General features: G+C 39.1%; 2 protein-coding genes across 2 annotated transcripts in view; one reads left to right on the top strand and one right to left on the bottom strand.

Annotated features, from left to right (window-relative positions):
• Positions 1-27,050, bottom strand: part of LOC145444080 (tyrosine-protein phosphatase Lar-like) — a 73,641-nt gene that overhangs the window by 20,640 nt on the left and 25,951 nt on the right. Inside the window, exons 3-8 of the mRNA XM_080321998.1 lie at positions 16,637-16,840; positions 6,767-6,991; positions 4,100-4,213; positions 3,884-4,037; positions 456-692; positions 29-101 (exon numbers count right to left, since the gene is read on the bottom strand). Coding sequence (XP_080178124.1) covers positions 29-101; positions 456-692; positions 3,884-4,037; positions 4,100-4,213; positions 6,767-6,991; positions 16,637-16,840 — 1,007 coding nt within the window. The remainder of the gene's footprint in view (positions 1-28; positions 102-455; positions 693-3,883; positions 4,038-4,099; positions 4,214-6,766; positions 6,992-16,636; positions 16,841-27,050) is intronic.
• The window catches only part of LOC145444097 (sodium/potassium-transporting ATPase subunit beta-1-interacting protein 3-like), a 372,797-nt gene continuing 367,986 nt past the window's right edge, over positions 22,240-27,050 (top strand). Inside the window, exon 1 of the mRNA XM_080322028.1 lies at positions 22,240-22,250. The gene's annotated coding sequence lies outside the window, so the exon portion shown is untranslated. The remainder of the gene's footprint in view (positions 22,251-27,050) is intronic.

The following is a 27,050-nucleotide window of genomic DNA, read 5'->3' as shown; positions in this document are numbered from 1 at the left end:
TTTCGCTTCCTGCGAGCTGAGTCCAAACCTGTACATGAATTTTAGGACCAGGATCTAGTTCAGAGATTTGAAACCATTCCCCTGCACGCGTGTTTCCGATCCTGAACACAAGGTCAGAAGCTGTCAATCACGTTTGTCAAAGAACATAAAATCCAAGTTTTCTTGAATTGCATTACATGCTAAACAGTCCATATTTGGAGTGAATTTTATATAAGGCTACACATCTTGCCTTTAACACAAAAATATGATTCATTGATATAAATTTGATAATAAGTGCTACATGGCATAGGTGGCTGATATAGTTAGATGAAAAGGCCGTCGATAGAATCAATTACATTGGAGACAGACATCCACATTACTGCAATTAATTTTGATATCAATTCATGAATTCAATGTCCTTGTATTCTATGAAGGGAGTTACTACTTCAACACTAATGCTGATTATAACAACTTACATTTTTCCCTTCACATACACAGAATATGTCATAGAATGGCTACCATCATGATCGAATCCCCGCCACAAAACATTCAGGCCGTGTCCGTTGCATTCATTGCTGGTGACATTTACGAGACTGATAGTGCCAGGTATGCGTTTACACGTTGTCATATTTTCCGCTCTTCCGACCAATGATGCTTCTACGCTCAGGTATGTTTCATACTTCAGCACTGACTTCGTTAAATTGTAAGTGAACCTGGAAATACATATTAGATCAGGAAGCTTTTTGCTCAAGACTTTTTTCATGATCTATATTGTGTTATGGAATGCTTACAAACACAGAATTACACATGTGATCAAACACGCAGAATGTAATATATCTGGAATTTCTCATATAATTCTTAGTTATTTCTTCTTAGGTACCCACTTTTCTTTCTTCTTTTGAAGTGTTGAGCGAGCAAGATCCTATTCGTTTCTTTTTGCATTTGCATTTATAATCACCACCCTTATTTGCTATTAACCCGTTTCACACATATCACCTTTCCGATGGGCAGCATATTATGTTATGTTGATCTTATATCCAGTACCTAATGTCAAATAAATCCACACCAGGTTTTTTGAGTTGCCGTACAGCATATTTTGATTGAGAGCAAACTCAACAGCATAAATTCTGCTATAGTTACTGTGGTAATATTTTTGGCCCGTTCCAGCAGAGTCATTGACAGTAATCAGTAGGGCGATTTTTTTTACAAAATTGTAGCGTTAGGTCAAAATTTGACATAATTGTTTACAAAGTCAAAAAAATTTTGACCTCCGCATTTCGTTTGTATCGTAGATTTTGCACTGTCTGTGAACTTATCATTTGATATTTTGCAGCTTGTAGCCTACTTTATAGACCTACTGTTGTAGACGGCCCATGGTATGCTCATAGTGATTTATAAACGGTCAAATGAATTAAATAGGTTGACAGGGTGTTATGGTCAACGTACCACAATATCCTAACTGAAGCGAGACTGCTTGGGCATTGCATGGTTTTTATATCAGGAAGCGCATGATGAAAAATTGTGATGTAGACACCATTGTCAGAATGAACCAACACGGTGTGTCACCAGCAGTGTGCGCACAACTACAGTGTTGTAAGCCAACAACTGGTGTTGTCGAACGTTCTTTCTCCATTCTTGACAAGCTACTTAGTAAGGACAGGCACTTTCTACCCGAGAATGCAGGAAAGTATCTATCGTTGTACTACAAAATTTCAATTATTTCTACCATAATATGTGATGCAACTACTGGAATTCTTCATATGGCCAGATTTCGGTAAAATAGTAGTTATTTCATGGAATTTTTTTTCCAGTTTTCAAGTCAAAAACGTTTGTTCTGACCAAATTACTTCGTAAGGACATACAGTTCGAAACAGAAATGAAGATAAGTAGTACAATTTTACCATTATGTAGGAAAACACCTAATTTGCATACGTGAGGTCAAAATGAAGTTTTAGGTCAGGGGTCGGCAACCTTTTGCTAGTCGCGGGCCAAATTTCGGATGTGCAACTTTTTGGCGGGCCGGATTTTTTCTTAGTACTATATTTTACGCTCACTTCGGTATACTATCCTACATTGCTGCAATCTCAATCATACCAATCAGAAGACACATGTATTTACACTTCAACAACACAGAATAATTGTGACAATTGACGCAGCTTGCTTTGTGAAAGGTTTTCAACTTCTGGTAACAAGTCAGATCAGATGAAACAAGAATCAGACCCTATTCAAAATGGACGTCCGAAATACGTGATATTAGCTTGCTCTTCGTGAATTTCATTGTTCAAAACTATTGTTCACATGCGTACGTGCTTCCAAAAATCGATGCAATTTCTTTTGCATTGCTGGTCAAGGTGGGATCAAGACCAATTTCAAGAACGTACTCTTTGCCAAAGTCATGCAGCGATATGCTCTTTGTATGAAATTTGTCATTCAATTCAACTGCATCGCATTTCAGAAAGGCCCATTTGAAATTTTCAGGCAATAGTATTGGCGTCCGCATTAAACAGAGTACTGAATAGTCAGAATTCATTTTGTAGAAAAGGAATGTCGGAAAAGCGGGTGAATATTCAGTAGTTAAATTTCGTATCACAGTTACAAATGTAGTGTTGGTACTAGGTTTTCTCTCCTCCAGTATAGGAAAGTGAGCATAATTTTCTTTGTACTGTTGACATTTCCAGAGTCACAGATTTGTTTTGAATGCGCCTCAACATCTCATGTATTTAGTTGTTTTCCGCCTGAAGTTGCAAATTCAATTTGTTCAGATGTTACGTTAAATGTACCAGGAAAGCAAGATGAGATGCCCATTTTCGATAACAAGATAATGAGTCGGCGATATTTGTGTTTTCGAGGAAAGTTGCTGTTTCATTTCTCAGTTCATACACTCGTGTAAGCATAGCTGCTCGACTTAATGAGCGAGCATGACAGATGTAGGCCTGCATGACATCGCCATATTGATTCTCTGCTTCTAGTAATATCTGGCGTAACTGATTCAGTTATTGAGACAAAAATCATATTAACAGTTTTCACCATTGTGGCCAAACACTATTCAGGTTTTTTGTCTTGGCACACAATGCCTTCTGGAAAATTAAACTATAGATAGGTTAACTGACATACGGAGGCTAGTTATCTATAATTGAATAGTTTGAGATTCCGTCATTGCGTCTGATATGTTCCAAGCGTTTTTGAAGCAAAGGAAGAACACCTTTATTGTCACATCCCGTTAGAGTGGTTAACCCTAAAAAGTATGGAACACCTTCGGTTGCGAGATACACCCGATTGATAAGCAGTAAGCACTGATCCAGTCTAGTCTATCTCCATCTCCTACTTCAACCACCTTCGTTTTATGGCGTAACAATAGACTAATACGATGTAGGCTACTAATATATCGTAGCAATGCCGCATTTTTTTCATGCAGTGCTGCACTGCAGATTGAAACTCATTATGAAACGCGGGCCGTATTCTTGTGATAACTAATTATTATGTCGCGGGCCGGACGATTTCGCTTGGCGGGCCGGATCCGGCCCGCGGGCCGTAAGTTGCCGACCCTTGTTTTAGGTAATAAAAGTAAAAATTTTGATTTTATGATCAAAATCTTCCGATTTTTAGGTGAAAAAAAACCACCCGTAATCAGTACTGCTAACCGGTTCGAAGAACTCATAACATTTCGTAATTTCGTTCTAAGGAACCGATGCAAACCAGCCGAATGAGAACACTGTTTATACATAACTTGCATAAACATGATGCGATTAACCATGTATGTATGTAACAAACCACTACCGTCAAAAATTTTGACACATTGCGCATTTCTAAGTTTTATTAATACCACATATTGTCCTATTGTTAATACGGTCGATGACAGCTACTGTATCATTTCAACCCAAACAAGAGTATGTTGGCCCCGTACTTATATTCCCCATCTCTCGGATTCAAGGTCATATTCCTCTCTTCTTTGCCATTCACCAGAAAACGGAAAATTGCCGAGTCATTGTTGGCATTGTTTTTGAGTAATAGTCGATATTTTTCCTTAGTTGTATCCTTAATCCTAATAGTGAAAGGCCCTGCGATGAAAACATCACTGTAACCTGGATGAAGATATCATATTTCATGCGATCAATGTTACCTTTTTCGCAATACCTTCCAAAATACATATCTTCACATGCGCAGCGAAATGAGCGGCCAACTGGGGTACAGTCACCATTACCGGAACAGGTTTTAGAATCATCGCATGGGTTCCCTTCAAGTTATGAAATCACGGGTGAATATATCATTATTCAAGATGTATAAATAATGCAAAACATACTTCCCTCCAGTGATTCTTCCCATATGAAACAATGTTTAAATCACATGCCGATTTCACTAATATATTTGTCTGAACCAAGGTAACGCATGTTCTCTCAAAGTCTCTATCTGCCTAATGTCATTCATGCGAAGACAAAATTGTGATGCTACTCTATGCAACAACACAGCATACATATCCCGAATCGAAGTATCACATGATTATGATTAGCAATCAGGGAAATCTATGAGCAACACTCCATTTAACATGGTTAGACACAATGTCTTTAAGAACAGACCAATTACAATTCAATCAGTGGTTAATATATACATATCTGCTCAGTGCTCAATCAGTACGTGTGGTCAGGGTAGGCAAGTGAGGTAAGTGCCTCACCTGTCCTCAGGATGAGTAAAAGAACATTGCGACCGTTCAATGATTATTGAATATAACACCAATAATTACCGTATTTGTATTTTCCATCGATGTTCATGAATGACTAATTTCGAAACATTTCAAAGTGCGAAATCACGAAATATACGTATTTATTGTTAAAAAATATAGCGCGAAAGGAGAGATTGGCCAAGCCTCATCACCTGTGACAGGGTAAGTCATCATAAACAGCTCAGAATTCGTAATAACTTGATAGAATGCTATTGTCGCACTGATTTCGAATATCTAAATACTGGTATTAATAACGTCAGAACGCAGGAATTTGAAATTCGACATTATTATCTACACGGACAGCGCAGAGAAACAATGACTAGGTGAGTTGAAGAGGGATTTGACTCCCCTATTATTAGCTAACAATCTGACAATCTAAGCGCAGTTATACAATGAGTTATCGGCCTTGCAAACCTACGGTGTAGTATGAATCGTCAAGTTGCGACGGCCAGCTTGTATTGCAAAGGCGGCACATTCCCTTACTCCTATATATATGTTATATATTTTCCAGCCATACCTATACCTTCAATTGTGGATATGTGTAGTAACTTCTTGCGCGGGGTGTCTGTGAAGACGGCTAATGTGATAAGTAGGGCGTTTTTTTGACATGTCGAAAAAGTCAAAATTCTGTCAAAATTGTAGCGTGCGGTCAAAAAATTGTAAAAATGGTAACAAAGTTTTAAAAAAATTTGCAACCTGCATTTGGTTCGTATTGTAGATGTTTGCACTGGCGGTAAACAGATCGTTTGACATTTTACAGCTGGTGGCCTACCGTTGTAGACGGCCCATGGTCTGCTCATAGTGATTCATAAACGGTCAAATGAAATAAATAGGTTGACATCGTGAAATGCTCAATGTACCGTAATATCCTAATTGAAGCAACACTGCGTGGGCATTGGTTCTTATATCAAGAAGCGCATGATGAACAATTGAGATGTAGACAACATTGTCAGAATGAAGCAACACAGTGTGTCACCAGCATTGCATGCACAACTTCAGTGTTGCCAACCAACAACTGCTGATGCTGAACGTTCCTTCTCCATTCTTGGCAAGCTATTTAGTAAGGACAGACACTTTCTACCCGAGAATGTAGGAAAGTGTATTTCGTTCTACTACAACAAATTTTAATTATATCCACCATAATGCGTGACGTAACTACTAACTCCTAATTTACATGCATGAGGGCAAAATATTGTCAAAATCAAGTATTTTAAGGTCAAAAATGTCAAAATTTCGATTTTTAGGTCAAAATCTTATTTTTTAGGTTAAAAAATCGCACTAGTTATGAGAAACAAGTTGCTAACTGAATCAGCTATCATTTTGGGTATATATATTTGTAAATCCGACTTTAAAACGTTGGTGCCTCACCAACCATGAACCTCACCGCATGTCACTGCGCTAAACTCACACAATGAAATGCGATAATGAAACAATGTGACGGAAGAAGTAGATCGGAGGATGTCGAAATGACAATGTGCTGTCTATCAAACTAACATCCCCATTCCAAATTGCTTTCTTGATAAGCTATCACACGAAACTGTTGGATTAATAGGTATGAAATCAAGCTTAATGTCAACATGAGGGCAAGTGACAATGATACAGGTTCATTAGCTACTTTTCGAAATCACAGTGAAGAACAACTTAACAAATGACACTGCGCGTTGACCGGTTTTTCTGGACAAATCCCCTTGTCGTAGTTTTCCCCCAGACGTATGTTAAAACACAAGATTTCTGCAAATAAATTAATTCAGACTGTATTTTAACAACATGCCTGCTGTTTTTGCACAATTCCGTATGCCATCCGCATCTCTATTGTAAAAATACTGGTGGATCGCTAGAACTAGCTGTTTAATTATACTAACTCAAATTTGAGACAACACTCAATGAGCTATTAAATGCCTAGCAGATAGCAGAATCAGGCACATTACAAACCGATGTTACTCAAAATACAGTAGAGCACCATTGCTTATTTATTTTACTATTATAAGCAAACTACAGAAGAACGAATAACATATAGTAATACTTATTTTGAATATGAACAGGAATGAGCTTCTCCGGCATATATAATACCTTTACATAGTGGAGTTCCGACTGACGAAGGTGTTTTCCAGTATGCAAAGAGTTTATCTGATGAAAGCAAACAGGTAACGATGACTTTATCTTGTGTGGACCAGGAAGGAGCAAATTGGAAATGCAGTGGGCAAGACAGCTCACACGTTCCATTTATTGAAAAATTGCAGGCAGTCTCAACAACATGGCTTCTCGTAGGCTGTTGCAGGGACTCGCATGATATGGCTGAAAATGAATGACCACGGACAATAAAATACATATTACAGCATAGGAGCGGCAGATTTGCCAGGGTTCAATCAAACACACCAGTGTAACTTGTGGGTGCGACAAATCATGTGTGTTGTGCTGAGGAATGAGTGCTAAAACATTGAAAGCTAGAATATTTCTTAACCAGCATTAGTTTCATTAGCTTCATCGCACAAAATAAAGGGCACCTCTTTCCAGAATATCATAGCCAGAAGAGTAGGCCAACTCCTTGTTACATTGTGAGAATGTCTCGCGATGGCCTGGTAGTGTTACATAACAAGGATATGCCAAATTCATATAAATGAAGGGTAGGCTCATGATCATGTAGGTTCAAGTAGCTAAATGCAGAATTTAATAATTTGAGCTTAATTACACATATACTGGGGTTAATGAACACTGAACAATAGCATGTTAGTAACATTCAGTCATACAGTCCACGTCAACGATTCACCTTCTATTTGACCTATGGATGGACAAAAATTGGGTCACAGCAGCTTTGAATTGGACTGCAATATCTGCATCTGAATCTAATCACTAGGGCAAGTTTTTGTTGCACTAAAGATCGTGAGAAAGTTGCACTTAATCTGGACAAAAGTTGCAAGTACCATTTAGACTGTTTTAGAATCATTAGGGTATGAGATATTCAAAAGGTTCGGTTGTATAAACAAACAGTTTAAGATTTGCATGGAGTCTGCTTGTTCTGTTTCTTTCTTCGCTATTCAATCAATCATTCATATATATTTATATTCTTTAGGTTTGAACCCTACTTGACAGCATTTCGCTGTCAGCTCCTGCAGAGCTGTAAAATTTGGTAAATTCTCATTTCACAAACGGCGTGGCGAGACTGCGAAAAATTACATTTTTTGCCGGTACGAAGAAAGAAAATAACGCAATGCGGAAATAATTTTCAGCAAAAATTAGAACAGAAAAGCGATAATCCACAAAACACGTCAAATACCACACCCCAAACCCACTAGGTCAGTGTTTCCCAACCTGTGGTACGCGAAGGTCTTCCAAGTGGTACGCGAGTAGATTCTGTTTTTTTCGACCAAAGAAAGTTATTAGTTCAGGTGAGGTTGATTTTGAATTTTTTCAAGTTTTTTGACTAGTGGTGAAAAAACAATTCTATGCATTTCATCAAACCGGGCTGATGATGATTAGTTTAATAGAATTTGGTATTACCAGGGCGATTTGATTTTTGACAAAATTGAAGCATCAAGTAAAAAAATCGTGAAAATTGTTTACAAAGTCAAAATTTTTTTGACCTCTCCATTTCGTTTGTATCGTAGATTTTGATCTTTTACAGCGTGTAGCCCACTTTATAGGCCTGCCGTTGCTGATGGCCCCATTGTCTGCTGATCGTGGATCATAAACTGTCGAACGATACAAATAGGTTGACAATTGAAATGTTGTTATGGTCAACGTACCGCAATATCCTAACTAAAGCAAAGCTGCTAGGGCATTGCATGGTTCTTTTATCAAGAAGCGCATGATGAATAATTGTGATGGATGACAGCATTGTCAGAATGAAACAACATGGTGTGTCCCCGGCAGTGAACGCACAACTCCAGCGTTGTCAGCCAACAACTACTGCTATTGAACGGTTTTTCTCCATTCTTGACAAGATACTTAGTAAGGACAGACACTTTCTACCCGATAAATGTAGGAAAGTATCGTTCGTTATACTGCAACAAATTTTTACTAACTGTAAAATAAAGTTTTCTCATGTCTAAATTTGTTAGTTTTCAAGTCAAAAACGCTTTTTCAGGCCTAACTACTTCGTAAGGACAGACAGTCCTAACCAGAAATGATTATAAGTAGTATAATTTTAACATTATGAGCGAAAACACCTAATTTGCGTACGTGAGGTAAAAAGTTGGTCGATTTGCGTACGTGAGGTCAAAAGTTTGTCGAAATTAAGTTTTTTATATCAACATCCTCAGATTTTTAGGTAAAAAATAGTCCTAGTTATTACACCCCACATAAGTAAAATACGTGATCATGGCGTCATAAGTGGTGAAAACATTTTTGACCGCCTACGGCGTGCGTAAATTATGTAGGTGGTACGCGAGCACTGCATAAGACCTCGAAGTGGTACGTGGGTGGAAAAAGGTTGGGAAACACTGCACTAGGTCCACAAACTTGACCCAAGGCATTGCAGCAAAACTCTGTTTTGGCGATTTTAACAGAGTTATTAGTCTGAAAAAGGTAACCCAGTGATAATGTAATGTTCGGCGGTCTTGCCTGGGCATCCGACAAATGGGGAAGGAGCTCAAATATATATGATGGTGAATCAATCAAGCGATCTATTTACATATAGTTCAGGCACTGTCGTGCTTGGCTGGGGTTGTTGAACTTCTAGCTTGCACGCCATTGTGTCATAGATAACATTGAGACTCAACTACAGTAATCAATCATCTCTCTTTGTTAATCAAATCAAGCAGAAAACCATAATAGAAATAGTTTTATAATGTGTTTTTTAAATCACTCCTTTTCATTTTGTGCAATACTTGATGAAAGTTGCTGTGAAAAATAGCATGGAAAAACTGAAAAAGTTGCAATATTAGATTCCTCCAACCAGCTTAAAACATCATCCTACATCAGGGACGGGCAACTTCTCCAGTCGGCGGGCCGGACATAGGAAAATTAAGTACTTGGCGGGCCGGATTGCTGAATCGTTACATTATTCGCCCATTTATCCACGTACACAAGGAATAAATCGTATTTAATGAATGTATCTTAACGTCAGCAATGTCACTTCAAAGCCATTTCTCGCCGATAATGGGGAAGACAATGTGAATTTGAGAATAACATTGTCATACAGGCGCCTCCATGTCTGCTTCTCTCTGATCAATCAACACACGGTGCAATCCCTAATTAAGATTTCAAAGCGTTCGATAAGCCCGGTACCCCTGATTTACCAAGTTTACCAGTTCATTATGGTTGAGTAGGTGACGAGATAGCGTCGTTGTTCAACTGTGTGGTGTAATTAATCTCGATATTGAATTCATGCGGCCCGCGTCATCTATATACGAAATTTGAAAAGTGGCTTGCGACCCGTTTTGAGTTGGCGACTCCTGGCATAAGCCGTGCCTTACAAAAGCCTAGAAGTGTGCCGTGCTACAAGTCGGCGGTTGCAGAATCAAATATAAGAAATATCAGCCTGGTGTAAATGACCATTGTACTTGACAAAAATCATGATTAGCACAGACGACATTAGGGTTGAGTGCATCGTAAATGCCGATAATGCAAGTCTTCTCGCTTAGAGGAACTTACGCGTAAGCTCGAGTCTCGCAACGCTGCGCGTGCGCATATACGCGTATATAATAACATACAGTCACTACAATTTGACGTAGTAAGCAAGTAGTGGGGAATCTCTGCAGACTGGGGCCGCGGGCCCATTGTCATGTAAGACAGAAAACTGTCCGCGGGCCGGACAAAATCCCGTATGTTGCCCGCCCCTGTCCTACATATATATTCTGAGATTTAGGTAGCTCCTGGAAGCTGTAAAAAAGTTACAAAAGTTGCAAAAACTTGCCCAACTAATCCCCCTTTTACAATATAATAAATTCACTGTTACTTTCAATACTATCGTGATCTGTTGATGAAAGTCACTTTACAATTATCACAGTGTTTTAATTGGAAAGTATCTACAATATGCTGATTCCTGTTGATTTGATATGATCGTTTGATTCAATATTTGAAAGCCCTGCTCAGAAAGACCTGGCTCTAATCAGTATGGAAAATTATCAACTGGTTAGGAAATGGTTATGACTTCACCTTGACAATATAGGGAGACTGTCGAAGTCCCATATTGCAAGTCCTTCTGAGCAGGGGCGTAGCCAGCCGAGAAAAAAAACGGGTGATACATAGATATATAGAAAAGGGAAGGTATTTATCTATAAAAGCAGAATGCCTAAAAAAATGATGTTCATGTTCTAACCCAGTGGTTCCCAACCTTTTTTAAGACATACCCCCTTTATGATAGTGAAAAATTTCGCCCCCCCCCCCCCATCGTTATATCACACAATCCAAGCGGGATGCTAGCAACTCCAACAGATTTTTTGATGGCATAGAAGGTAATAACTGTGAATGAGAGCATTAAAAATAAGAAATTCGGTGTATATATAGAGAAACAAGCGTGAATTGGAGGTAAATTGCGCATAGCGCAAATTTTTGTTCCAGTTGACCGCTTCTTCGCGCCCAGGGGGGCGTGCGCCCAGGTTGGGAAACACTTCTAACCGATTCATCTGGTTAAATGTATGCACAAATGCAGATATAACAATTTACAGATAATCTTACTTGTCTTTGTGACTTCATCATTCGCATATATAAAACAAAGTTGTAAACAATTTAAATACAACACCACAACCCGTAAGAAAGATAACAGCAGAAAGAGAGACAGGGACTTATCTTGACCTTAATTACCAAAGCGAGGATCATTATCAAGAAAGAGCATGCCGATCATATTACAGCATAGCAGGAGATCCCTCCATTTTGCGCTCAAATATCATATGATACCATATGACACACATGATACCCTAATTACACCGCTGTGACAGACGAGAGAGGAATAGGAGAAAAAGGGTATTGTCGCACTGATTGTTCTGTGAAAACGCTCATTGGACATCTAATCATGGATGAGCAATTACTAAGATATAACAGAGAGCTAGATTTCAGATACTATAGTAGGGATATTTGAGCTTGGGAACAGGGGATATTGGACACGGATTACCCCCCTGTCTACACGCCTGCTTCTGTGGTTTCAATGCATGAAGCTGTCAATTGTCTTCAAGTTGAATCAATTCTGTAACCACCTTTACAGGTGAGTTGGCTAGCTCTACATTGTCTGGTATTGTAGTTTTTATCCGTAGGTATATCCGTAGAGGCGTACCCATGTAGAATATGGTACCATAAACAGTAGTTGATCATTAAATTTCTGCACCCGCTAAAAGAGATCACTTTGATTAAGGGGGGCCCCTTCTACATTTACTCGATTGTTGGTTATCATTTTGCGAATAACGGTGAAAATATATGCACCCATGTAGAATATGGTACCATAAAGAATGGTCGATCATTAAATTTCTCCACCCTTCAAAAGAGCTTACTTTGATTTTATGAGGGGGCCCACTCCTACATTTACGCAAATTTTAGTTATCATTTTGCGAATAACTGTGAAAATACATGTACCAATGTAGAATATGGTGCCGTAAACGGTGTTCGATAATTGAATTCCTATGCAAGCTAAATGAGCTTACTTTGATTTTATCTTAATGAGGTCAAATTGTAACATGGAATAAATTATTATTGAATATATACTTCCTAGTGGCATCAGTGTATGTTTCAGTTCATCAAAATTTTCCAGTATTTGTTTGTCTGAGATTCTACTTGCTAGCTCTTGATGCCAGCTTTCATATGGCATGCTAATTTATAATGAAGTAAGTCCACACTGAGCCTAAATATGCAAAATATCATAGGAAAAAGTCATTTGAAAGCAAGTAGGCTATTACACAGGGCAACAAAAATATTTTTTTCAAAAATCATGATATGTGAGATCGATACAGGGGTATATCAGGGGTGCCGAGTCCGAAAATGGCATTACATTTGCCGAATTGGCTTTATTTTTTGAGATATTGCCTCTTCCTACATATGCCATGAAAAGTAGTACTTTGGTGGGCAATATAGGTTAACTCGCGCTTGAGGAGGTGAATATGGGCTTAGATTAGTTTATATCATCTCCCATATAGTACTGACATGGGCATTGTAGTGCACTGATAAAGCAATAGTTAGTTTTATCCTCGAAATTATCATTTAAAGACTATTTTTCTGACAGATTACGTCAATTAACACCCCCCTCATTTGAGCCACAGAAAGAGTCAATTGACACTTATCTTATCACCAATGATTTGGTAAACAAAAATATGGCTTGCTTGTTTTTTTCGTCAGTGTTTACAAATTGTCGTCTTTTTGTAGGTTCAGGCATACTTGGTTTGGTATGACCGAATTACTGCTATTTGTTGCTCACTTCAAGCACATTGATCGGTATAGGAAGCTTATTGTCAAAAATTTCAATGTATTAGGAGAATCCCACGAAAATATGAATAAATGGGGTATCTTTGTGTTCGATATGTGGAAAGGAATAGATTTATGCAGCACAGTTTCGTTCCGCCAAAGTAATTGTGTTTTACATTTCTCACATTCTCCTGGTTTCAGTACAGACTGACCTACAGGTACTACAACATTTAATATAGGCTGTTATGATAAAATGTACCCTAGTTTGAATAAAATAAAATAAAAATGTCTAAATTCGGCGATATCTTGAAAAGTTGAGCCAATATGCAAAAACCAATGTGATTTTCGAACTCAGCGCCCCCCAATTCACCCGAAGATCGTTCTCACCTACAATGATGAAATTTTTGTTGTTGTCCAGTGTTATATATCTTGTTGTTTACCGAGCCATTTTCATAACTCGACATATTAGTTATGAATTAGGCCTTTTCTTCATTTTTTCAAGAAACTTTTTGCAGCTTTTCGAATTTCAATGCAACCAAATTTTTACTGGAAATATTTGGTAATATATGTAAATAGATCGCTTGATTATTTCACTGTCATTTAAATTTGAGGTACATTCAGGCTAGACCGCCGAAAATTATATTACTGCTGGGTCAATTTTTTCAGGCTATTGATTTTGTTGAAGTCGCCAACACCGACTTTTTCTACAGTGCCTTGGATGCGGATCGATTCGAGTATCTCATACCTTAATAATTTCAAGGAACTTATCCATAAATGTACCTTTATAGCGCAACTTTAGTGAAAAATAAATGCAACTTTTATAATATATAAGTGCAATTTTCCACGGATTTGACTGCAACGAAAACTTGCCCTAAGATCAGCTGTTGCATAAGACAAATTTTACCATTACATTCTTGAAATGGGCTACCCGTTCAATATAAAGATGACTCGGTAAACAGCATATTTAGTAAGGCGAACTCGTTAGGTGACAAGCGTACATTTCATTAGCTACGATGAGTTTGGTATCACTCATTTATATGTCATGTTGTAATTGCTGGCATCAATATCTCCTAATTACTGTAGTCAAGTATCTGCTACAATGCCGCGAGTACATGCCAAATGTAAGTCAGGATCTCAGAAAAGGAAGTTGGTTCAGATTCAGAAAGAAAGTGATAATGCAAATTTTGGACTGCTACACAAATATTTCAAGCCATCTATGTCAGCTCAGGAATGTCCTGCACAGATTGAGGATGACGCTGTTTTTCTACCAATGATATTACCTTATTGACTTACCGTATATGATGTAGCAATGTTGTCAAATACGAATGCATATGGTATTTGATTGTAGTGGACTTTTGTCTATGCTAATTGTGGCCTTTTAGGTTTAATCCAACCAGGCAAGTTCTTACAGATCGTGAAACTAGCTTTCACAGGTCATACCAGTACTGATGTGTTCCTGTGGTATTACTGGTGTTGTACCACGTTGCCGCACATTTTGCTTTCATGCCTTATCATGCAACAAAATCTTCTTCGGAGAAAAAAGATAGGCCTAATCTAGCACCTGGTTGAAACCTTGACGTGGTGTGGTGGCTTATTACTAATGTCAGCTGACAGCTTTCTGAATTTATGTGGTCTATTTGGCTTGGAGTTGTCTTGGTATACTATTATGTCATGCTACATCCCATTGTTCTTCTAAATAGGTGGGGTTCGACACGGGCTATAGTTCTCTTGACTCACTTGTTTTCAAATATGACAAGTCGTTCATTGTACTTTGGCATGGCATTATAATTATTTTACAACGTTTATGGTACCATATTCTACATGGGTACATGTATTTTCACAGTTATTTGCAAGATGATATCTAACTTCCGCGTAAATGTAGGAGGGGGGGGGGGCGTTTAGCTAAAGGCAAATTAGATGGAGATCATAAAACCAATGAGAGTTCCTGTAACGGGTGCAGAAATTAAGTTATCGACTACTGCTTACGGTACCATATTCTACAATGATGCATGGATTTTAATGGTTATTCGTAAAATGATGACTAAAAAATGACAATTGATGATTGACCCCTCTTTACGGTACAATACCATATTCTCTATGGATACCAGGATATCCGCGGCTATTCAGAAAACGGTAATACTTGAAAAAAAGTAGCCAGAACGGGGCCCCTCGAAAGCGCGTTAATCAACCAAGGGGGACCTAGGCGATTGACTACTTCAACTACCCCAAAAGCCACCACTGCCTGTATATGTCTATTACTCGTCACCTCCAGTTTAGTGTATCCAGTTTACCAATTTAACTAGGACAGTCTGCAACCTTAGGATAACAGCCCCTCAGCCGTTCAAGTAGTGACAAAGATACATTTTGTAGTTCATCAGGCTGTAGGCACCAACTAGCTTCAACATGTAGGTTAAAGCAGTGCTCTTCAACCGGTGTGCACGGTGCACCAGTACAGAAGGGTATAAACAGGGATGCATTACATAATTGTCACATTAAACCAGGGGTTAAAGAACTGTTTTATGGGGTCAATGAAAGGCTAAAAATATATTTGGGTCGAGGCCAAAAAGCCGAGTATCCTGAATTAATGGCCAATCCAGGGATTGATAAAAAAGCGACTGGGAGGTTGGTCCTTCCGTCAAAAGTATGAGTTTCAATAGTAATCAGCAGATTTCTTGATCAGTCAATCCTAATCAGTGGATGTATCACAATGACTAGACTAAGCCCTTTTCTATTGTTACCGACTTGATTCTGTCACAATCCCTTTCCTAAACGTTTCCTTGCCGAGTGGATATCTTTTAATGATATATTGAAGCCACTGATGGATAGGTTGTGAAGGCTGTGAGTCAAAAGTGTCAGCAACCCTTATAAATTGTAAAGATAGGTAGCATTCTGATCAGTATGTATGCTGTTAATTTGTGCATGTGTTTACACTGTACATCGAATCAACTATTGGGTTTTGGTATGGCAACATCTTGTTGTACATTGATTTGATAAAAATTTCAAGAAATTGATGATGATATTAAGACCCTCACCGTAATTACCTTCACCCCAACCCTAATGATACTAATCCCGCCAACCAAAATACGCTAAGCTCAACCCTAATGACCCTAACCTCCAAATCTAACATTATTGCGACTGTCGTTATTCTGCATGTAGCAATTGATTTCATTTTAGATGTACTGTCCATATTCTGCATATTGTGACTGACCTAATTTTGCATGTACTGTGTTTATTCTGCATGTAGCGATTGACTTTATTTTGCATGTGACTGTAGGCCTACTTATTGTGCATGTCGGAACTGCTCATATTGAAACCTTTTTAGATTTAGGATCTAGTTTGGGAATTTCAATGTTGATAAGAATAAAGAAAATTATAATAAGTAGGCTACTATGTAAACAAAATTTGAATTAGAAAAAAAATTAGATTTGAAGTATGGATTTCAAGTACAGATCACGTAGGAACTACTTGTGTTGAAATAAAATGTCACGGCTGACCGTATTTTGCATGCAATCACGCCAAACCTGTAGGTCTTACTTGCAAACCAAGCCCAAAACCTCTACTTAGTCGAGACCAGCATATTATTAATTTGTTACGAAATGTTTATGATCTCACCTTGACAACTCGGGGCACTGTCGAGGTTCCATCTTCCAACACTATTTGAGATTTCGTTGCATGTAGCATTCCATTGCCTTGAGGTTGAATTAATTCTGTAACCATCCTTACATGTGAGAGAGCAAGCTCTCCCAACAACATCGTCCGTGCATTGTCTAGTATGGTAGTTTTTATCACTTGACACATTCATAGATTTGCACCCCACTGTTAATATAATCATATAAAATGTTCAATTTTCAATCAATATAGCTATCAAACATAATATTTTCTCAAAAATATAACATGGAAGACCAGCACCACAATGAGGAATTTTCATCGCTATCCAATATTCAACTTACACCTTACAGCGGTGGTCGGCAAAGTGTGACCAAAAATTGCAAAACTGGGCTGCTTGCAGGTTTAGTATGGGTCCCGGTTCGCCACCAGAAATTTGACTTTCTTATCAGTTTCAACTTTCATAGTCGTATTATGATAGCAGTAATGTAGTTTTCTGTCATAATTTTCCCAGAGGGGGTCAAAATGGCCAATGTTACTACTCATGTAGAAGTAGGAGTAGAAGTAAATTTCTACTTAACTACAAGTAGCAATTTCCAAGAACTATCAAAACTACTTTGAGAGGGAGTAGAAAACGAAGGGTATGAAAAGTACTCAAGTAAATAGTTGAAAAAGTAGATTTGTTCAAAACCGACAGGAAGTGGTGCACACTATCTCAAATCAAACCAAACTTAGATGACTCAATGCAGCCAGACAAGTGCAGACATCCGTACCGGCATTTGATATTTCTTGCCTGTTCTTTCATTGGTGTGGTTTTTGCATTTTTCATATAGCCTTTGAAATTTGCAGTACAATGTGATTGCGAAGGGTTCACCAGACAAAATTGTGTTTGGGAACAACTGGTATTGAGACTGTACGTACACTCCTGTACAATCTACATACCTACAGTACCAGGTACCAGCTACCGTATGATTGAACGCCACCCTAAATATGCAGTTTCTAAAGTTCAGCAGTATGTCAGTGAGTCATCGCATGGTATCATCACCTAATTTAGTTCGTGAAGAGTAATTCAAAGCACAAATTGTTATGGGCATTGGATGAACTGAAAACTTTCAATCCAAAAATTTCAACGCGCTCCGAAGTCATTGTACAGCCTAAAAATAGTCCAATACCTTTGAATTCCATCATAGTGTCCTACAGTGATCTCACTGCGATTGGATAAGTCATTCTTTCCATTTGACCAAAAGCAATTTACGGAACTATATAGACTGGCTTGCCGAGCGCAAAATTTGTTAAAATTGGTATCAATCGAAAGCTACCACGATACTGATTACGTAAATATAAGTTTTATTCTGCTCAAAAAGCTTTGAAAGACCTGAAATCTGAAAATGAAGAGTTCATAAGGGAAACAAATGAAATAGATGATTTAGAAATGAGATCCAGGAGAAAAAATTTGGAACTTCATGGCGTACTGATAATGGCTAATGAAGATCCTGTACATGGATCCTGTCATCCATCTTGCTTCAAGATTAAACATGAACCTGGCACGGAGTGAAATATCCTGCTGCCATAGGCTTCATAAAAAAGCCGATGCAAAACAGTTCCATCCTAATAGAAATAAATGATGCGGGCCGGACAAAATATCTTCGCGGGCCGTATCTTGCTCGCCTCTGGTGTACATGGTACCTGTGTTGGGATCAAGTCACTACCTTCGAGTCACGAGTCTTCTCGAGTCATTGCACATTTTGACTCGTGTCAAGTCAATCGAGTTTCAAAGGTGACTCGAGTCAAGTTAAGTCACTCGTTTTTTAGAGGTACTCGAGTCAAATCAAGTCAAGTCATGATTCAAGTCAAATTGAATTTTCGAAGGATGAGTGGTGATACGAAGTCATTACTGGGTGAAGGACAGATTGATTGTTTTTTTTTTATCTTGAATCGAAGAATGAATATAAAGTTGAACATACATGCAAAACGGTGTTTTATCGCTAACGTACATGAAGAACTGCTAATAAAATATGTGAGTAACTGTATAGCTACATACTACAGTCATCTTCTTATCAGCCAATATAGAGGATCGAATACGAAGCCTCTTGAAGTTGAACAAATTGATATGGTACAGTATACTACCCATTTTACCCACACATCCATAAGAATATAAACGCATAAACTATATATTCGTTCGATTTAAATCATACATGAGTGTTGGTAAAAGTGAGCACTGCGCAAGTGCGCATGGCGCAATGTAAGCACCGAGCCGTCTGAAAAACAAGGATAGGTTTCTATTAGATTAATAAATTGCTACTAAGACAACGTAAGCTGTGATCGTTTCGTTTGCGGCCAATTTATTTTTAACGTAACAATGGAGGATCAGTGAAACGTACAATCAGTGAATGACTGGTTGCTCTAACAAGTGACACCGACGTATCGTAAACAACCTGAACATGCATAACATAGGGTGATTTAATCGACGCCGGTTACTTAAAAACTTGAAATGGACTCGTAACTTTTGCTCCGAGTCATGTGTCAATCCACATTTCTGAAGCGCCGCGTCAAATCAAGTCAAGTAAAGTCATTTTTGCAAAGTGACTCGAGTCAAGTCAAGTAATACGGAAAAGTTGACTCGAGTCAAGTCATGACTTGAGTCATACCAACACTGTGTGGTACTGCTCTTAAATTATCTCACTGACCGACAACAGTATACAGTCATCAGTCAAAAGAAATCTGACTATTGTGCTGTTTCCTGTTTTATACCATGGTGGTCAGTTTTTTAGGGTCATCTTTGTTTCTATTGTATATGGTAATAATATAACTGCCGGTTCACAATTCGCCACTACCCTTTTTGCAGGCGATACACACTTACTGCTATTCTCATCCAGTAGTCAAAATCTGCTGATATCAGCTGTTAATATTGCAACCAACTTGAACTTATCAGCAACTGGCTCACATGTAACTAATTGTCCATTAAAATTGCTAGAAAGAGCCAAGCATTACCAATAGGCAAAAAAAGAGAAGAGAAATTTTGAATACTAATCTCAAATTAATTATGACTGGTCAAGCAATGTGCGTCTGCAAATCAATGAAATATCTAGGAGTTTTTATTGACCATGGCCTCAGTTGGAATACCCATGTAAGCAATGTTTCCTCAAAGATCTATCATAATACTGGTGTCTTGTGGCGACTAAATAGAATAGTTCCTAGGCCTCTGCTTAGAAATCTTTAATTCTCCATCGTTCACTGTCATTTGCAATACGGCATTATTATATGGGGATCTGCAACCCAAACTATTTTGAAACGCCTACAAGTTATGCAGAATAAAGCCATTCGGGCCATTGCTAGACTGACCATCTATCATCGCTTATCTCCATATTCTAAGAAACTTCGTATTCTCAAAGTTGAGGACATATATATTTTTGAATTAGTTGAGTTCATGTATAAGTTTATCAAACAACAAGTTCCAAATTCACTTGTTAACTACCGTAATTTTCCAAGTACAGTGCGCTCCTATGTATAATACGCACCCTAGAAATAGCATGCAAATTCTGGGGAAAAGCCTGTACGTGTACCCAGGTGTAGTACGCACCCTGCATTCGCAGTACATGAATAGTTATGTTTCAGTATTCGATGTCATTCCGTTTTGCGATGTCACTGTTGAACAATCATGACATAACGTTCGCTAATCATACAATTAACGGCATTGTCTTTAAACCAGGGGTGTCAAACATGCGGCCCGCCAGATGATGTCATCCGCCCAGCGAGGCAATTCTGAGTAAATTGAATACGTGTCGTGTTATCCAGCACACTTCTAACAGAAATTGAGATTTTTAGGAATAAATACTCTACGTAAATAATTATAATCCCTCAATGCAGTAAATTTCGAACATGTTCATAGGCCACAACGATAAATACGGCAGTGTTGAGTTCTCGCTGAAGTACCATCAGGAACAAGTCGTTGAAATTGACACTACATTCTGAGACGGCAAAAAGGCACACTCAGTTTTGAACATTCTGAAGAAAAAAACGGTCTAAATAATAGTTATCCACACAGGCGGAAACGACTCTCTGAAGTCGGTGTATGTAAAATACATGTAGAATATAATTGCTCCACGAAGAATATCATTCAAATATCTTTGGTTGCACTGTTGTTTACCTTACTTTGACGCAAAAAGCCCCGGCCTCCGCGTTTACAATCTCTTGTATTCCTCATCGAGAATACGCAGGGTCTATGACAAATCACTGTTAAAAAACTTCTATCGTCTTTGGAGCCACTGTTTTAGATAACTGTATTCAATTGGCCGATCATCGTATTTGTGCCAATTTCATTGCTTGAGAATAACGGTGTTGCTCGCATGAAGCTCACATTATCCGCGATATAATGAGAGGGAGAGAGAGAGAGATGATATTCTTTTTCGCCTGCACCATCGAGATGCTTTGACGACGGAGTGGCGATACGGCCCCATGAGGTCATCTAGTCTGTGCCCCCGTTTTTTTTCTCCTCCATGCTATCCGTAATTGCTGAGCGCCTAGCAGGATAGCGGCGGGAGCCTTTGGTATGACCCGGCCGGGGATCGAACCCACGACCTACCGCTCGAGAAGCCGGACGCATAACAATTACACTATCTCGCATTATCCGCGTTATAATGTATAATAATACTTTGCATAGCGTTGATATTGAACCATTCCCGTCTAAAATAAAGGTATGGATTTGGAGGTAATCAACAATCATTGGCTGGTCGGACCCGCGAGCGATCAAATCTTTTGAATCCGGCCCGCAACAGAAGTTGAGTTAGACACCTCTGCTCTCAACGATAGTAGATAGCAGCCAAAGCTTGCGAGGCCGGCGACGCGACAGTTCAGGCCAGACTTGAAAAACTAGATTAGAATTAGAATTAGAGTTACACAGTTTTATTCGAATTAGATTAGAATTAGAACTACTCAATTTTTCCGAATTAGATTAGAATTAAAATTAGAGCTACACAGCTTTTTCCAAATTAGATTAGAATTAGAGCTACACAGTTTTTTTCAAATTGGATTAGAATTAGAATTACTGACCTCGCAAAAACTCGGAAATTGAATGAAATTATGAATGAGAAATCAAAAAAGCAAAAAGTTCACTTCATATCAAGTCACAGTGAATTCCCTTAACCATGAGAATGATTAACGCCCGTATACCAAGCTCTGCTCGTTTTGCACTATACCAGGGGTTATCAACAGTCAACATGCGGCCCACGAAGTCATATTTTGCAGCCGGTGATCTCATGTGTGAATTTAGAAGAATGTGAAATAAAGCATTTTGAAATGCTGAAATTGATTTCAGTTTCAAATTATTGCTGTTGTTTTGAATAAAGCTATTCGGCTGCGCCAAACAACAATATTCTTCACTAGCTGAAACACCATTCCGTCGATGAGGAGTCAGCTGATTTGAATCAGCATTCAGCATATTGCCGTGACGTGCACAGGCACACACATGCACAATTGCACATGCGCAGCTCATAGTTAAAAATAAAATGATGTTTATGATCATTATATTTCTAGTTGTATTTGTAATAGTCTAATGAAATATCACTTCTTTTGTGGTAACCATGCCCATCGCCCATGTCAGTGAGCACGGCGTTGTATTAACGTAAAGTTTTATAAGCATGACTGCTTAACTGTATGTCTCGATATTGTATGCATTCTAGCGGCCCGCAGCCTCTACAAATTTTGAAAAACAACCCACGACCCATTCTGAGTTGACCACCCCTGCATCATGCTGTTCTCGGGCATGGTTGAAACTCTTTCAGGTGAAGTTGATGTTGCAGTCATGCCTACGAGTTTTCAAGCAGCAGCAGCCTTGAGATGAGGCAAACTTATTTTTCTTTTCCAGTAACTCGAAGCATCACAGGCCATGCTATCACTCTGTGCTGCGAAATATCTTTCCGCTTCATCCTCTAATATATTTTCTTTGGTTAAATCTGAAGCAGTCATCCTCTTTTTGCTGGTTGTAGTTGAGGACGTGAAAGTGAACAAGCTTTACTGCTGTTCTGTTTGTGATCGAAACTAGAATCTTGTTTGTAACAGCTGTCCCAGCAGGTTGCCAATAATCTTCTCACGCACCCCTGCATCCAACCTAGTTTCTGCTGACCTTAATCTTATTGACAAAGTAGTCAGTGAAGCACATGCTTTGAGAGATTGCCGGGTGTAGCGAGCGTGCTCGCACTTCAGTCGCAGAGTCGTATACAGACAATTAGATTCATCTAACTTTGTCCTTTCTCTATTTGTTAATATGTTGAAGTATGATTTGATCCTGGTAAATCTACAAGTTTCTGACCACTAGTTACTACTATTTGGCTGTTCTGTGCTATTAAAGAAAGCTCCTTGGATCTGCGTGTGTGATCAGGATTGCAAGAGAACTTAGAGTGGCCATTAGTCAGTCGGCTAGTGCGTACAACAGGAACTGTAGCTGTAGCGTCGCCTCCAATCAAACCATATACCAGCGTGTCTTGCAACAAGTCGTTGCACCGACCGATACATTGTTCGCAGACTACAAGCTACCATGCCAGCATGGATATTATTCATCGCACGATAAATACTATTTCTGTACGGTGTAAGTGATGCGATGGCGGCTCGACACTACATGGATTTCCCTGCACGAGAGGGATATGCTCGCTGCAAAATGCCGCAGACAAATAGGCATCTTCAGGAAAACAGTAAATAATATTATAATTAAAATTGGAGCATAGAAACATTTCACAAATTACGGTAGATTAGAATTAAAATCAGAGCATAGAAACATTTCACAAATTAGATTAGAATTAGATTACAGGTATTTTGCTTCAATTTAGTGAAATTAGACAACTAGAATTATCTAGTCGTCCAAGTCTGGTTCAGGCCAGTGACACGACATCTTGAGCACGAGGCCTATTACAGATGCGGTTGCTCAGGCCAACAGTTATGTCGTGCGCAACAGGCCTGTCGTTAACGTGATAAATTCGCGAGGATTGCCGCAATCAATAAATGAACTAATTTCGCTGGCGTACAAACGGAAAACCAACTCAGCAGGAGCTCGCATGCTGTCGTGCAGCGCAGACGAATCTCGCTAATTGGCAGCATGTAACACTGATAAGACGAATGGGCACGATGGCTGAATGTTTTTTTGTTTGAGGTATTCATGGTGTTTGTCGACTACTATTATGGTCATTTACACCAGGCCGATATTCTTCATTTTTATTCCGTAACTGCCGACTTATAGCACGGCCCACTTCTAGGCTTTTTTAAGATATCGCATACGCGGATGAGGCAGCGAGGAGGGGCCTAGATAAACCTACAACACTTTGGTATAGGAATTCTGAAGTCGGCCTCGGTCAGACTCGAACCCATAACCCATTGATGTTGCAGCCACGGATTATACCACTGCGCTATCTCGCCACGTCATGGCTGAATGTGATGCGCGATTAAAACAAACATGAAGAAAGGTATGATATCAAGTTTCATTTCGAGGGAGATTTTTTTCAAGGCTTGTTTGTTGTACCAATGCACAATACACCCCCTCCCCCCCGATTTTACGACAAAAAATCGGTAAAATTTTGCGCATTATACATGTAAAATTATGGTACCTTGAATACTGCATGCATATACATACAATTGAATAGTATATTCATATTGAAATGAACCCGAATATTTTCGGCTGACACTCGTCAGGGTAATCGTCAGCAACTAGTAGAGAATTGGAAAGAACATTGTATACCAATAATCATATCACAAAATATGATGTCACCAGCATGAAATTTCAAACGAGAGAGCGTTCAATGTACTATTTTCAGGTGGTACACGAACTCCTTTTGTTGACAGAGTTTGGGTTGGTGTATTTTGATAAAATTCGACTCCAAGGCACACAAATGGAAGTGTGAATGGCCCCTCCCAATGACGCGAAATCTGTCGTATCGATAATTATTTGCGCAAATCGGATTATCTAACAGATGTTTGCCAATGGCAGAATTAATGGTGTTTGATCTGTCAGCATCAAGCTTAAGCGGATGAGTTAAGGGTGAGCTTCTCATCGAGCTTGATGCACGTGTTCCGATAAATCTGGGGTCATGCTGGTTTATGCGTTCCTGCAGACGCTTTGACGTTCTTCCTACGTAGCCACAATCACAGTGGCACTTATATTCGTACACTACATTACTTTGTTGAAGTGCATGGAGCACGTCTTTGCGTATTGAAGGGAACAGTTGTGTAGTCGTAAAAATCACATTGGTTTTGACTGTGTCGTAACACTTACTGACCGCAGAAATCAATTGTTTTTCACAGCTGGTGGAAATGGGACCAATCCAAGGTAGATGGATATAAACATCTTCGGTTGTTCGTTTGGCTCTGTTTACTTTTCGGCGTTGAATTGCGTTAATTTCCTCTCAATGCCGCAGTTGATGACGTGTTCAGGGTAACTGTCATCAAGTAAGATTTTGCGGATGTAGTCAAGTTCTAATCTCAGTTTGTTACCCCAACATATCACCAACGCTCTATGCACAAGGGTGCATATGTGCATTGCCGTTTGGAATGAAATACCACGGTTCAAGAAGAAGTGTGCCGCTGCGCAGCAAGAGTGAGAGCGTGAACTGTAAATGCGCAATCGCTTGTGCAGCAATGGCCTGGCCAATACGCTTGCGGTTTGCGCTGCTCCTTACTCGCTGCTGAGCAACGGCGCTTCATTGGTGCACCACTATATACACAACTCCGTTGAAATGCAAAATTCGAAGTCGATTTTGGGGGGTTCAAGGACCACATATCAGCGGCTGTCAATCAGAGGGGATTGGTGGTATTGCATGCAAAATAAGGTCAGTCCCTAAGGACCCTTACCCTATACACCAGTGGTCGGGAATATATGGCTCGCGAGCCATATATGGGTCTTTTGGGTATAAGGTATGGCTCTTCGGCAAATGTTTAATTTTCCACTTAATTTATCAATATTGTAGCAACTTGTCAGTAAATTTTCATGATGGCTAGGATATTCATTCTTGTGGCAGCATAAAATTGTCTTTGAGAGGCCAAGACAGTGGGGTATCCAGAGGGTTAGGGGCTTGTACTCTATTTTTCAAAATCCCTAAATCTAAGTCGCGTCGGCGACTAACACCATTCGCTAATTCAATCTACCCGCCACCGCGCTCCTCGAAATCTTGGATTGCACGATACCTTGATTAATCAAACAGAATAGCAGACATGGCGACGCTTAACGCAGTTTTCAAATACACATTGTCTTCCTGATCTACGCCATGAAATAAACTGCCTTGGAAGTGATATTCACAATTACAAATCCGAATTAAAAACAACGCCATAGCTTTCCATATTCTTTATTGGTACGTAATAGCTTGCTAGCACCGCCGTAAAAATGTAAGTGTCGATAAAGTTGATCAATAATAAGATTTTCGTAATCAGTGCCATAATTACATTTGAATAATATTTGTTATTGTAAATTCTAAACCAGTGGTTCTCAATCCGGGGTCAGCGGTTATTATTATCAAAAACGATCATTTTGTTGCTGTTCATCACAAACTTGGGTTGTTATTTGAACAAGACAGATGAGGGTTGCACGATATTTGAGCCAAATTTGAACTAGAACTTGAGGGGGTACGCGAGGATCGGTCACTGTTCAAAAGGGGTCCGCGAAGACATAAAGGTTGAGAATTACTGTTCTAAACTATTTACGATGAGTTGCACTATCACAGGTGAGGCTTTGGCCCGTCTGTGCCTTACCTCTCCTTTCACGCTTTATTTTCGAACAATATATATGAAAATTCTGTGATTTTGGGAATAAAAATGTTCAAAATCTAGTCATTCATAAACATAATTCAATGTTTCACAATTTTCCTTCTCGTATCCCTGACGACATGTGAGTTAGTGCCTCACTTGCCTCCCCTAACCCCACGTCACTGACCTATCACACCCTGTAGTGCAGTGGTTCTCAACCTTTTTTTAGACACGCCCCCCTTTTTGATGGTGAAAAATTTCGCGCCCCCCTTATCGTCATATCACAAAATCCCACTGGGATGCTAGCAACCTCAACAGATTGTTTGGTGGTATGGAAGGTTATGAATGTTTATGAGAGAATGAAAAATATGAAATTGGGTCTATATAGAGAGAAACATGCGTGCATCGGAGGTAAATTGCGCGAAGCGCGAAATATTTTTTTCAGGTGACCGCTTCTTCGCGCCCCCCTTCAGATGTTTCACGCCCCCCACGTTGAGAACCCCTGCTGTAGTGGGTATGTGCTGCTGTAGTGACCGTATTTGACTCCACCTACGTATGCAGGCACGAAAATTTTGCGCACACTACGAATATCATAAATTAGTGCTACCAATACGTCACAAATTTTAGATTGTGACGTAACAGTTGATTGACTTTTATGGCTCTTTCGGAGCTACAATTGAAAATATTGGGTCATTATGGC

The sequence above is a fragment of the Botryllus schlosseri genome, chromosome 8 (assembly GCF_051294905.1).
Source record: "Botryllus schlosseri isolate E-star chromosome 8, Bs_hap1, whole genome shotgun sequence".
Classification (NCBI taxonomy): Eukaryota; Metazoa; Chordata; class Ascidiacea; order Stolidobranchia; family Styelidae; genus Botryllus; species Botryllus schlosseri.
The sequence above is the reverse complement of the archived record's forward strand: the minus strand, read 5'-3'. Positions and strand labels throughout refer to the sequence as shown.